The sequence below is a fragment of the Erpetoichthys calabaricus genome, chromosome 13 (genome assembly GCF_900747795.2).
Source record: "Erpetoichthys calabaricus chromosome 13, fErpCal1.3, whole genome shotgun sequence".
NCBI lineage: Eukaryota > Metazoa > Chordata > Cladistia > Polypteriformes > Polypteridae > Erpetoichthys > Erpetoichthys calabaricus.
In genome coordinates this window covers 119,137,562-119,152,691 of record NC_041406.2, presented here as the reverse complement: position 1 = coordinate 119,152,691, position 15,130 = coordinate 119,137,562, and the positions used below count along the sequence as shown (strand labels likewise).

Sequence of the window (15,130 nt, the reverse complement as noted above, 5' to 3'; positions counted from 1 at the left end):
TGCACTTTCCGTGGTGGTCGCAGGGGATGGTATAGCAGGCTACTTGCAGCTTGTGTTGGTCGACACATTTACAAGACAAAAGACGCTGACGGAGAGGTGCAAAGAGATTTAAGGTGAGCTGGATTTACAAGTTTTTTTGATAGGCTTTGGTAATTCTAGTGTTAAATGTTTTAGATCAAACAAATTTAAATATTTGACAAAGATAGGTAAATTAAAAAAAATAGTTTTTAAGTGATTATTTTATTTATTAAGGAAAAAAAAACTATCCAAACCTATATGGCCCTGTGTGAAAAAGTAATCATACCCCCCTTGTTAAAGCATGAAGTAACTGTGGTTAATCACATTTTTTGGAAAGCTGAGTTTAATTTCACTAGTCACACCCAGGCCTGATTACTGTCAGACCTGTTGAAGCAAGAGATCACTTGAATACCTGTCAGACAAAGTGAAGTAGGCCAAAAGATCCCAAAAAGGAAGACATCATGCCACGATCTAAAGAAATGTAGGAAAGGATGAGAAACAAAGTAAATTGACATCCACCAGTCTGGAAAAGGTTACAATGCCATTTCTAAAGCTTTGGGACTCCAGTGAACCACGGTGAGAGCCATTATCCACAAACGGAGAAAACATGGAACTGTGGTGAACCTTCCCAGGAGTGGCTGGCCTACAAAAATTACCCCAAGAGTGCAGCGACAACTCATCCAAGAGGTCACAAAAGAACCCAGAACAACAGCTAAAGAACTGCAGGTCTGACTTGCCTCACTTAAGGTCAGTGTTCATGACTCCACCATAAGAAAGAGACTGAGCAAAAATGGCATGCATGGCAGAGTTCCAAGGCAAAAACCACTGCTGACCAAAAAGAATATAAAGGCTCGTCTCACTTTTGCCAAAAAATATCTTGATGATCCCCAAGACTTTTGGGAAAAATATTCTGTTGACTGAAGAAACAAAAGTTGAACTTTTTGGAAGGTGTGCATCCCATTACATCTGGCATAAAAGTAACAGCATTTCAGAAAAAGATCATCATGCCGACAGTCAAACATGGTGGTGATAGTGTGATGGTCTGGGGCTGCTTTGCTGCTTCAGGACCTAGACGACTTGCTGTGATTGATGGAACCATGAATTCTGTTCTCTACCAAAAAATCCTGAAGGAGAATGTCTGGCCATCAGTTCATGCCCTCAAGCTGAAGCGCACTTGGGTTTTGCAACAGGACAATGATCCAAAATACACCAGCAAGTCCACCTCTGAATGGCTTAAAAAAAAACAAAATGAAGGTTTTGGAGTGGCCTAGTCAAAGTCCAGACTTGAGTCCAATTGAGATGCTGTGGCATAACCTTAAAAAAGCGGTTCATGCTCCGAAACTGTCCAATGTGGCTGAATTGAAACAATTCTGCAAAGAGTGGGCCAAAATTCCTCCACAACAATTGCAGTTGTTGCTGCTAAAGGTGGCACAACCAGTTATTAGGTTTAAGGGGCAATTACTTTTTCACACAGGGCCATGTAGGTTTTTTCCTTAATAAATAATCACTTAAAAACTGCATTTTGTTTTTACTTGGGTTATCTTTGTCTCTATTTAAATTTGTTTGATGATCTGAAACAATTAAGTGTGACAAACATGCAAAAAAATAAGAAATCAGGAAGGGGCAAATACTTTTTCACAGCACTGTAGTAAAAGTGAACAATGTAAAATTATACATAGACCAAATTGTCTAATATTGATATACAGTAATCCCTCCTCCATCGCGGGGGTTGTGTTCCAGAGCCACCCGCGAAATAAGAAAATCCGCGAAGTAGAAACCATATGTTTATATGGTTATTTTTATATTGTCATGCTTGGGTCACAGATTTGCGCAAAAACACAGGAGGTTGTAGAGAGACAGGAACGTTATTCAAACACTGCAAACAAACATTTGTCTCTTTTTCAAAAGTTTAAACTGTGCTCCATGACAAGACAGAGATGACAGTTCTGTCTCACAATTAAAAGAACGCAAACATATCTTCCTCTTCAAAGGAGTCAGGAGCAGAGACTGTCATAAAGGCAGAGGAAAATCAATAGGGCTGTTTGGCTTTTGAGTATGCGAAGTAGTGCTGGGCGGTACACCGGTTCATACCGAAAACCGTTTTTAATTTTTTTTATGATATGGATTTTTCTTATACCGCAACACCGGTTTAAATTGCCTAAACGACGTTCGGAACGTGGCGCAGCGGGAAACTGTTCAAGTGGGGACCTTTTTCACTACTACACCGCTAAACACAGATTTGTTGCACTAGGGCTCTTTTTCACTGCTACACCACCAAATAGTGGGCGGTAGCATAGGAATGCTGCGTGGTGAAAATGGACAGAGAGCCTGGAGATACTTTAGTTTTAAAAGGTCAGATGTGTAAATACTGTTTCTATACTACTGGATAATACTGCAAGCCAAGTTGTACTTGTTTTATTTGTTTTCAATACAGTGTAATGTACCTGGGTACTGTGTAATAGTGTGACGACATGTTTTCAAACCCCGTCATAAGTTATATAGCACATTAAATGCTTTCTGTTAAGTGATTCTTAAACTGACTTCTTCTTGCACTAAGAGGAGGCGCCGGCAGCAATCACTGCACAGAATACATTCACTTCATGATCTTCCTGCTCTCTGAACATTTAGAATGCTAAGATAAATACTTGATATAATTTTCATGGTGAAATGCATTAAAGTATGCATTAATCATATGGGGGCACGGCGGCGTGCCTGCCTTGCATTTGCATGTTTTTCTGGTGGGTTTACTCGGCGCTTCAGTTTCCTTTCAAAGTCATGTAGGATGTGGGGTTTTGTTGTGCTATATTGACCCTGCTAGTGTATGTTTTGCTTGTATTCATCCTTCGATGGGCGCAACTCTGAATGGATGGCATAATTAAACATGTATAACGAAGATATTTTTAAAGTTCTGAACACTCCTTGGGCTAAGATTATAACTAGTTTTAATTTCACAAAGATGTTTATCGTGTGGTGATTGGTTATGTGGAGAAAGAAAAAGGACGGATAGGAACTGGGGTTATGGTATGTCAGATAGAGACAGCACGCATGCAATAAAGAAATCCGGCTCAGAAGAACATGCATTGAATTCTGTGTTCGTGTCTCCGAGCACCAGATCACAAACCCAACATTTACACAATATTTAAGTTAAACCTGTGCGATAGCTATTCATACATCCAGTTTTTTGGAGCCTCGTCACACCTGCCATAAAGGTCTCTACACTGAACTTACACCTGGGGACCCCTTACTGCCAGGGAGCAGCACTACTGCCTCACTACCGTGCTTGTTTAATACCTGCTTTAATGCACTTCATCATGAAAATTATATCAAGTATTTATCTTAGCATTCTAAATTTTTAGAGAGCAGGAATACCATGAAATGAATGGATTCTGTGCGGTGATTGCTGCCTCCTCTTAGTGCATAGGAAGTCAGTTTAAGAAGCATAGTGATTAACAACTGGGTCGGGGAACACAACACAAAGCATTTAATGTGCTGCATTAACTTATGACGGGGTTTGAGAAAATCAAGTAAATTAAACATTGATTTTAGGATGAAGTTTAGTTTATGACATTCTACTTTAATTATGAAGTAAACTATGAAAATAAAGTGGAAATGTTGACTTTAATCTTGACATAAGCGTCAAAATTAAAGTGGAAATGTCGAGAATAAAGTCAGCATGTCGACTTTATTCTTGACATATACCGGTAGTTTGTTTTTTTTTCTTCCCTCTTTACTGTATTTTTTTTTCTTCACCGTGGCCCTAATGCACTTCCGTAGGGCTATACCACAAATAGCATTACACAGTAAATGCAAGTTGCAGTTATTTTATTTATGTATATAGCTTAGCTTGAAGCAAGGTCCATATTAATGCAGTTTGCCTAAAATGATGGTACAGTTGGTAAGGATGTCATCACAAAGTTGTACTTGTTTTATTTTATTTTATTTTAATTTGGTGAATACTGTGTAATGCACTTGGGCTTGAAGTCTTGAAGTAATAGTGCAGCTATCAGTAATAATACTATTATTTATTTTATTGTTATTATTTATTAGTTTAAATATTATGCAGTTTATTGATGGTAAAGTTGTTGAAAAAGTCACTTAAACGTGTCAGTGGACAGAGATAGTTAACATTAACAAAGTGTAGTTGGTTCACAAAAAATATTTACTATTTATTACTTTTCTAAGACATGTTCAGTGCAATACAAGTTTGACAAGCACCTCTGGATATTTTACTAAGTCTAAATGCCTCTTTGGGATGGTTGAAAATATGTTGTCAAAATCATAGTTTAAGTTTTTGCAAAATTTGTTCAATTAAAAAGGTTCTATATTTTGACTGCAACTGTCATGCAATGTGATTCCTTCTCTTCATTAGTGTCACCCCCTTGAAAACTATCACTTTATGGGGCCATGCAAACCTGAATTAATACTTGTGTGCACATTAAAATGTTTTTTTATACAATGTACAATTCTCATAACAGTCTAACAGGTTATTCTTAGCCAGTCTACTGCAGTAATTGCAGTGGAAAATGTGGTTAACATCCACTCATGCATGGGGAAAAAAATACCGTCGAATACCGTGAAACCGGGATAATTTAGAAAAATACCGTGATATAGAATTTTGGTCATACCGCCCACCCCTAATGCGAAGCACTGCGGCACAAAGCTGTTGAAGGCGGCAGCTCACACCCCCTCCGTCAAGAGCACAGAAAGAGAGACAGAGAAAAACAAGCAAGCAAAAATCAATACGTGCCCTTCGAGCTTTTAAGTATGCGAAGCACGGTGCAGCATGTCGTTTCAGGAAGCAGCTGCACAAAAGATAGCAACGTGAAGATAATCTTTCAGCATTTTAAGACTAGCGTCCGTATCGTCTAGGTGTGCGAACAGCCCCCCTGCTCAATCCCCCTACGTCAGGATCAGAGAAAGTCAGCACAAGAGAAAGAGAAATGTAAGCTGGGTAGCTTCTCAGCCATCTGCCAATAGCGTCCCTTGTATGAAATCAACTGGGCAAACCAACTGAGGAAGCATGTACCAGAAATTAAAAGACCCATTGTCCGCAGAAACCCGCGAAGCAGCGAAAAATCCGCGATATATATTTAAATAAGCTTACATATAAAATCCGCGATGGAGTGAAGCCGCGAAAGGCGAAGCGCGATATAGGGAGGGATTACTGTACTCAACCAAGTAAAACCAGTCTTAAACTTAAAGAGATAAATCTAAACCATTCCTGTTAAAGGGGTAAGCTCAGAGTTATGTTGATGGAATAGCCTATGAAGAGTTCTGGATAATGGACTATTTGTCAACAACATTCACACACAACAAGGATCAGCTCGGCTTCCTTGTCCTTTCGCCCTGTACACCTAAGAATATAAATATTAACACCAGGTCATGTCACTTTCAGAAATTCTCAGGACATTTGCCACCTAAGGAATAAAATACAATTCAAAGAAAGATTGAGACTGCTGTTTATCTTTAGTCCAGTTAGAAGTTCTTTCTTTTTAGAAATTCAGGTGTATTTGCTTATTAGAATGAAAATTGATTAATTGAGCTATTGTCAATTACCAAAATTCCCCCTTGGGGCAAATAAGGCCATCCTATCCATGTATCTATCTAAGATAGAAGAATTCCATATGTAATGAGAACAGCCACTAAAACTGAGTAACCATTTCAGGATAAGGCATAAAGTACAGTAAAAATATGATCTTATGTTCTACACTGCATTCTCCTGGGGAAGCAACTTCATCTCAAATGACACACAATGCCTGAAGAAACTTATCAGGGAAGTCTACTCCATTACAGAGCTAACCTTGGACACACTCGAAGCTGTTATGGAAAAGAGGATGATGGAAATATTGGATGCCATCATGAAAAACTCTTTCCATGAGGTGCTTTTGTGGAGTATTTTAAGCCACAGGCTTAATTCACAAAGGTGTGCTAAGCACCACCTCCGGGGATCTTCTGTGTTCACTACTGTCAGGCTATTCAATGCTTCCTCCTAATGCACTGTTAAAGTTCATTTGAAATTTATGCGCAATATACAAGGTACATATATTTATTGACTAATTTGCAGTATTATTTGTCCTGTGAGATTGCATCCATGTTTATTGTGTTTATGCAGCTGTATGCATTAAAATGTCCCTTTTGGGATTAATTTTTTTTTTGTCAATTTTATTGATTTTAATTTGAAGCAAGCAATGTTCCATATAATCAAGTCAAACTTAACAAATCAAAACTTAGCCCCCATCCAAGAGAAAGAGAGGAGAGCCAACAACCAGAGCAAATCTTCAAAAACAGCAAGGACACAACAATTTCCTTTTCCCCCAATATAGAAGGTTATTCAAAAATGCTATTGATTAATGGCCAATCTATTACACGCGTTCCAAAAGTGACACACAATGACGTTTTGGGAAAGACGCCAGTGTTCACCAAGACCAGAGATACCAAAGAAACTGCACAAACAAAAATAGAAGAAAAAACCAAAATACAAGACCTTGCACCACACAGAGCTTAAAATGGATTCTCACCATCCGTACCAGCACATCATTTGTCATCATGGCAGAATCACAGTTCAGTTGACTTCTAACCAGAGCACCAGGAGCTCATTTTCATGTCGCAAGTGCAATTATCTGCAACTGCGGTCTCCAAAATGAGCGCACTATCAGCATTTATGCGAATTCTACTTTTACATTCATTGCTCGTGTGAAGTGCATTCAATTATTTTGTGCCAGGAGCCAGTTCAACAACCACGTTTGTGATATTTTCATATACGTATGGGATACATGTGAGATAAGGGTCATCCCTTTTTTTTTCCCCATTGTGTGGTTCGGAGCGTCCCTAAACACTGCTGCACAGGTAAGGAAGTTATTAACCGCCAAGACTATTTCGGCATACTGTCTCATTAGAGTCTGCAAAGGGCAGTGCTGACATTGTTTTCTCTCCATGGTTAAACTTCTGCAAAGGGCAAGTAGTCTGCATTTCTAAGCGTGTGCTGTTTTACATTTCTCTCAACTGTCCCTCTTAATCCCTCCTAACACTGGCTTATTTTCCGCATTACACTTTTGTGAGACCTTATTCTCTGCATTAAACAATATTAAAACGGATAAAAGAAACTGACAGATGAAGTTAGTACTGCTTGCTTGGGCATGAAGTACTCACAGTACCTACCTTCAACTTTAGATTATCTATTACAACTCAGCAACAAAAAAGTCATAATTGATATCAAATTAAATGCTAAGTGTTCCATATTTTTTTCAATTCAGGATTACTATTAAAAGTATGGTAATTTTTAGTGCACTATTTTAAGCCCAATTATCAGTGCACATATAACATTCTCTACTGTAAGTCACTGATTTTTCTTTTACTTTTATAATGCCTAACACCACACATGACTGGGCTGTATTCTTTTTTTTAAATAAATGAATATGTAAAGAATTAATTCTCTTTTGTTGAGAGTGGGCAACACACCAGCAGAGTCAAGTTAGACATTTGCAGAATTTTTGACATGCTGAGCCCAAAAGGTTCATCATTACTGGATCAGATCCTACAATAAGTTTTTAACAGATCCTCTAAGTGAAAATTTGATTTTTTTCTAATTTCAAATAGTATAGAACATCTGTTACCCACAGACTAAAACGAGCTAGGGTGTGATTCTTCCAATTGAATTGAGCAAGACAATTCTACGTTCTAGTAGTGAGGAAAAGGCAATTACAGTTTGTTTGTCCTTCTCCACTTTAAGTCCATCTGGGAGTATACCAGACAAAGCTGTTAATGGGTATGGGGTGATTGTGACACCACGGTTGACTGTTGTGCAATCAAAGGTTTTTGTACAATATGAAGTTAATTTGGCGCACACCCAAAAGATGTGGCCCAGTGAGGCTTGAACTAGATTGTAATGTTCGGAGGTTAAATCTTGCCCTGGATATGTTTTGGACAATTTTGAACAAGATAAATGTACTCGATAAAATATTTTAAGTTAAATGACTGACTGTTTTGCACATACGGAGCAATGCTACATGTATTCTATACATGGCTGCCTTCCACTCTTTTTCTGAAATATTAAGTGAAAGGTCTTTTCCCCACCGTATCCTGGGATCTTTGAAAGGAAGAGACTTTAAAATGTTTTTATATGTTGTAGAGATGCTATCCAAGTCTTCAGGACTGATAAATACTTCTTCTGAAATAGAAATAGATGGTAGGTGAGGAAAATTGGTCACAGTCCATTTAGCAATGTTTCTAATTGGAAAGTAGAGGAAAAATTGTGTTGATGAGAAGTTAAATTTGAAGCTCAACTGTTTGTAATATCCAAAACATTACCTATGTACAAATCTCTAAGTGTTTTAATCGTAGATGTCAGAGGTCTATCCAGTTCCACTACATTAAGAACATCTAGCTGGGGTACCTGTATTGAATCAAAAAACTCATTATATTGTGTCTTATCTTCTTTAAACTGAGTAGAATATACCGTACATACTCACGTTTAAGTTCTCTCGCAGATAAGTCGGGACTTGATTTTACCATATATTTCCCATATTTTATAATGCTGGTCGTAAAAGTTGAATGTGGAAAACTCATGCTTTGGGTCCAAGAGATTATGTAATGTTAACGCCCACGTGAAAGACTAACCACGGAGCACACTGTCTTTTTTTTTTTCTCTATGTATTGTGCCTACGTGACCACACGGTAATACCCAAACTATTCCGAAGCGACGTTTGCATTGTTTTTTGTATTTCGCACCCTCATACAACTTTATCGTAACAGCATCCCTTATCTACAATGGAGCGTTAGATCAAAAGAAAATATGAAGGTGGTTTTAAATTAAAAGTCTCTGAAGTGGCGAAAGAAATTGGTAACTGTGCTGCTGCAACAAAATTCAATGTGTCTGAGAAACTGATGCAAGATTGGAGGAAGCAAGAAGATGTTTTTAAAAAAAAAAAAATAATAATAATAATAATTAAGTGTCGCATTTTTGAACAGGCGTTTAAGTCTGGTCTGATTTTATGATTGATTTTTTGGGTTTCAAGACCAGACTTATATGCGAGCATATACCATAAGGATTTATAGTACTCTCTAAATATGCAGGTTATATTTTTATGGTCAATGATTTTGTTTCCAGCTGTATTTGTAATTATTGTTACTGCCTTGCAGACTTCCTGCTGGATTTGTTGGGCTCAGATCTTACTGCCCTTCTCTTCATATTCATAAAAATGCTGTTGCAATTTAAAGATGAGCTGTTCTGTTTCTTTGCTGTCAAGAGGTTCAATTCTGATTGAAAAACATATATTTTCCTATAAAGTGCCTAATTTGGTGAACTGGCGTATTCTACATCTATTCTGGTAATGTTGCTGATCAACTCAGATGCCTTCTTGGTTTCCGATTTAGTTTTGTGAGAAAGATATGAAATAATCTGTCCTCTTAAAAATGCCTTCAGAATTTCCCAGAATATTCTTGCAGGGACCTCCGACGATGCATTTATCTCAAGAAAATAATCAATTTGCTTGGATATGAATTCTGTACAGTTCTCATCAGCTAATGACAGGGGTTAAGATGCTAGCTATGACATGAGTGTGTAGGACATAGGGATTTAAGTTCCATGATGAGAGGGTCATGGTTGGAGATAACGATAGCTTCATACTTACAAGATTTGATAATGGGCAAAAAATTATTCTCTATGAAAAAATAATCAATTATTGAGTAACGATGTACTGGTGAGAAGAAGGAATATGCTCTTTGGTTTGGATTTCAAAATCTCCATGAGTCTGATAAGTTACATTACAAACTGTGTAATTATTTTTGTAGTATTAAGACGTTATCACCGCTGTAGCTGAAGACCTATCCAGGTCTAGAATTAACACACAATTAAAGTCTCCGGCCATTATAATATTATGAGCATTCACATTAGGAATAGATGCAAATACATTTTGGATGAAATCTGTACTATCCACATTAAGTGCATGGATATTTATCAAAATCACTTTAGTATCATATAAACTGCCCATCACCATGACATATTACCTTCAGGATCATATACTACATCTGATACTACAAATGGAATTGTTTTATGCATAAAGATTCCCACACCCCTAGTTTTCTTTGTATAGCTGGAGTGAAAAGTTTTAACAATCCGATCTCTTTGTAACCGAAACTTGTCCTTTCTTATTAAGTGAGTCTCCTGTAAAAATAAAATCTTGGCATTTAGACCTGTTAAGTGAGAGAATACTTTTTTTTCGCTTTAATTCATGATTAAGAATTTTGCCAAAGTCACACAGTTCACTGTTTGAACATAGAGACATTGCTTCTGAACTTTTCTTGACATTTTGTAGTCTCAAGTTAAGGGTTAGGGTATGATATGTTATGATAGCTTTGACATAGATTTCATATTTTTGCCAGGTATTATGGCTATGGAGCTTATTGTTACGTTGGCACTTAGTTATTGAGGTAGAAAGGTTAATTAATAAATAGTATTGCTCTCTTTCTCTCTAAGCCTGCACCAACCAGGGGAAAAGAACATGTCCAGAACAAAAACAAACCCCCCAGCAGTGGTGTAGAAAAGGTTAAAATTGAGATCTTATGGCAGTACAGTCTAAGTACAATAAACATTGGATATGATCTTAAACAGCCCCAATACATTGTATTGGGTTCCCTTGGAATTAATTTTTCTGATCTATTCTAATATTTGTTAGAATTTCCCAAAAAAATTCCAAAGTTCAATAACAGATATATGAAGCCATGCTATGATTAAGAAGAGCAAGGCTGGAAGAATAGTAATGTGATTAATTTTACTAATGCATGTGAATAACTTTAGTAGTAATTAAATATTAGAACAACTAAAACACCATGTATTAGACCATCTAAAGTTATGTTTCAATTCAAGGTTCCAAAAAAAAAAAAAAAAAAAAAAAAAAAACTAACCTGCACATGGCAGTTATACTAACAATAAAACACAGAAAAGCAGAGGAAAAAAGTTATGAAAAATACCAAATCTTTAAATTGAAATAAACCACAGAATGTTCTAATACCTGAAAGCCAGCCAATACAGCATCACCTTATAAAAGTTTAAAAGTACTGCATTGAATAAGATCATTTAAAAGCAATCAATTTGCATTTCAAATAAAACAATGGATATAAATTTGAAAGACAACACTATAAAGCTGTAAAACATAACTTGAGAACTAACATATTAGAGGTGTGAGGTTAGACAGCAAAGATCCTGTTTCGCTAAACAGATAAAACTTTACCACAAAACAATCAAATATACAATACTGGACATCTTACTATTCCACAAAGAAAGCAAATAATACTTCAATTATGAAAAATACAGTAGCAGCATCAATGTTGGACACCTTAAAGTTACTGCAACTAATTCTACAAAGGTGACACATGGTAAAATCAGCTATGTATTAGGACAGGATTATTGAGACGGATTACACAATATGCCCTTGATGTACAGTAGCTAAATCAGTGAAGAATGACTTACACTGACAGAACAAGGAAGTGGAGAGGTACATGGCAGACAACATCTGCAGCAGAAAGAAATGCGAGGTCCTGGACATGATAGAGCTTTAGGGGGTATAAAGGGTGACATATGAAAAAAATACAGACATCATCTTCATAAGTTAGGACTGGGCAATCCTGGACTTTTAGTTACAGCAGCTGAATTATTTTTCTCCATTTATTTATTTTTTAATTAGAAAACCATTCTTCTGGTGTATAGAATATGTCATTTAGATATTCTAATGCTTGAACCTTATATCAGCCTACCCTCTATTAGACACCCTCACTCCCTTGACTTTTTCTTTTGATTATTTTTCATATTATTTTACATATTTATTATTGAGGTACATAAGCAAAAATGTGCCAGTTTAGCTCACTAGCTGTCATCTTTGCTGTTATTTTAGAACCCGTAATTAACAATTTTTGACTAATAAAAGAAACAATACAAAACTTAAAATTGTTGACAAGCGAATAAATTAAAATATTAAAGTTCCTAGACAGTAAATGTCAGGGGCAGCAATATGGGGCTTTCTCAGTTTCAAAGACAAATAAAAGAGTAGAAAATTGTATTAACAAACAGACTGATATTAAATTTAAAAAAAAAAAAAGGCAAACTAAAGGCTGGCGATACTGCAGCCTTCCTGATGTAGGATTGCTCACCCACCAAAAGACAATGCTTAACCTTTTGACCAGTTCTAATCATTTTACAAACTTCGGTCATTTGAAATGTGCAGAAAATTCTGATAATTTTATACCAGTAGTTACATTATAGAAGAAATCATGCTACCTGATTCCACTAAGCTGAACAAAAAGTGACATGAAAGTGAGAAACAATACTCCACCAAACGGTACTAAGAAATTATTCATTAAAATAATTTGAAGCAATTACTTAAGTCTGCAACACGGGATTTCAAATATAAAGTAGTACTTAGCCAACAAGGCTTAGAAAAAAAGACCACCGAACACCAAGGAGCTCGGAGCATGTGAGCATTTTTTTAAATAGGTGAGCTGGAGGAGAAGCATCACTTTCTAATGTGCTGCACTATCCCAAATGCAGCGCTGTGACTGAACTGCTATTCCAAATTGTCACAGAAACAATTGGGAGTCCCCAACACTGCGAAGGTATAAATTACTACCTGCCACAACAACAAAAAAAGTGTCAGAAACTATGGGTCGAAAGTAAGAAAGCAACGAGGCCTGGGAATTTGCAGAAAAGAAACATTTTAAAGATATGAAAAAACCCACCATTTAACATGTCAGTAATGACCTTTTTGATTTGCCTGTCACAGGACAGACAGTTCACTCGAGCTACACAAGGGTCGAGACAAACGTCCAACTTAAATGGCTCAAAAGCTGGTAACAAGACCTCCTACAACCAAAGAAGCCATTGTATTTATTCCACACGATAGAGATTAGCATCGTCTACTTAAACCATGGCAGCAGCCGCCCTCTGCCAAGTAAACACGTATGGCATGCAGACTGCAAAGCCAATCGCCTGTCAGGGATCCAATACTATCGGAGCCATGAGTCCTAGTCCCGGCTTTTTGCACCAGCTTGTAAGATGCTGGAACATTCTTGTCTCTCAACCCAAAGCAGCTTCTAAAAATAGTCAAGCAGGACTATGATGCTAGAGGAAGCAAAAAAAACACTCACCATCTCCATCACCTCCAACAGCCATAGCTAAAAGAAAGATTCAAAAGAGTCTTATATAAAATCGTGCAAACACCTGTCTCCAGAACCACTCTGCAGGACCTAGTAAACGTCGAGAGCAGCTATCCTTCTGCCGCAAACAGCAGCTGTGTACCACTTCAAAATAAAAGCCAGCTACCTAGGCAGTGTGTTTTCAAAATAAGAGCCCCACTCAGAAAATAAAAAAAAGAGGGAAAACACTAAGGAATGTGCCAAGATTTTACATACCTTCTAATACAAGGAGTACCTGCTCATTGTGTATATGTTATTTTGCCAATGTCAGCATTCGGTGCCAAAGAAGGACTTTGAATAGCACCAACTGGCAAGATGTGTGGGCCCCAGTCCTTTAATAACTAAACCAAGCAAAACAATCAGCAATGAATCACAGCTCAAGAGGCCAGGGCTAATTTACATTTATAGAAAGAAAGACGACATGCGAAAGACAACAATCAGCACTGGGTAACAGCTATTCCTCCTCCTCCTACATCCCCCTCCATCAATGGCTACACTGTCCTGACCTTGCTTAGTGGAGACTGCTAGGGACTGCTTCAGACTTGCACGGCAGAGGCAGAGAACATGTAAACAGCCTTTTGTTCACAATCTGAACAAGAAAAGTCTTTTATAATTATATATTCAAAAAATAAATAAAAAGCACAGAAGCAAGCCTGGCAGTAGCCAGATTTTCAACAATACAGCAAAATAGCGGTCTCACAATTACACTTAATAACTGGTTGCAACACCTTCAGCTGCAATGACTGCAAGCAAATACTTTTAAGTCATTGCTTGATTCTTTGTAACTTATGCACATTAAAACATTTACAAGTGACTGGTCTCCTGTAATGCAAGTTAACTCATCTCCCATGCAACCCACATGAGTAGCCAGCAGAAGTGGTGTTATGTTTCACAGTCCTTTTCAATTAAATTTTTTAAAACAATGTTTCCTGCATTATTTGGGACAAGTTTAGCATTCATTTTGCTTGTTTGGTGGAGAATTCAATTTTTTTTAAATTAAGCTCCACTTCTAAAACATTTTTCTTAATGTTAAAAGTATTGTGCATCTGATCATGACACAGTTATTGTCCTATTTTGGGGGCTGCTAATTTCTAGTATTTTTGTGCATCATTTACGCAGTGGTAGATCTTGATGTCAGCATAATGTCAGTGTAAAAGTCACTGCTGTACATATCCTAATTATCCAAGACAAGAATATTTCCTTAATTTCTTCCCCTAAATACAGATATTCTACTTTGAAACTGTCTTATTTTGGATTCTGATTATTGGCTTTTTTATTGATGAAAATATTTGACCGATTTCTGATTTTGAACTTGCCTGAAATATGGTTATATTTCATCTTCTAGCTGCTTTATTACAAACTGCCTTTTCTCCACCATTGAAAAATTACCAACAATGCAAACAGAATTAATTTGTCCTTCTAGAAGTACTCCAGAGCAAAAGCTACAGGTAAATGTAAAGGACTAAAATGTAAATGAAGGGTAAAAAAGGGGTAAAGGAAATCAGCCACTGTTTACTCATCAGATGGAATCTACAGTATACCAGCACATGACATAGAAGAAACAAGAGTGTCTATCCACAAAAGGGTTTACAGATTAGAGGAAAAAGTGAACAGATTGGCCCTAAGGATAATGGGGATTGTACACTTGGGAGTTGCTTCAGAATTTTTAGTAAAGAGAATTTATCTGTTTCACCACTTCTACTGCAAAAGGAGGCATAAAAGAGATGGCTGTTCAACAAGCTGTTCTACAAGTACCTTAATGCCACACCCAAAAGATATTTTGCTTAGAAATGTCATCAATACAAGTTTTCTCCTCTGTCACTCAAATTGTGCATTTTAGCAGGAGAATGTTTGTTTCAAAGTCAAATGGGAAACTCAAGACTCTTCCAATCAAAAAAATATTATGACCTGCAAAATAGTCCAGTGG

At 37.0% G+C, this 15,130-nt stretch overlaps 1 protein-coding gene across 27 annotated transcripts in view; it reads right to left on the bottom strand.

Annotated features, from left to right (window-relative positions):
* clasp2 (cytoplasmic linker associated protein 2) overlaps window positions 1–15,130 on the bottom strand; it is a 242,744-nt gene that overhangs the window by 129,304 nt on the left and 98,310 nt on the right. Inside the window, exon 1 of one of the 27 annotated variants that reach the window (XM_051935882.1) lies at window positions 13,156–13,278. The exons of the other annotated variants lie outside the window; for them this stretch is intronic. Coding sequence (XP_051791842.1) covers window positions 13,156–13,180 — 25 coding nt within the window. The 5' untranslated portion in view covers window positions 13,181–13,278. Of the gene's footprint in view, window positions 1–13,155; window positions 13,279–15,130 lie in introns of those variants that run through there. 27 annotated transcript variants of the gene reach the window in all.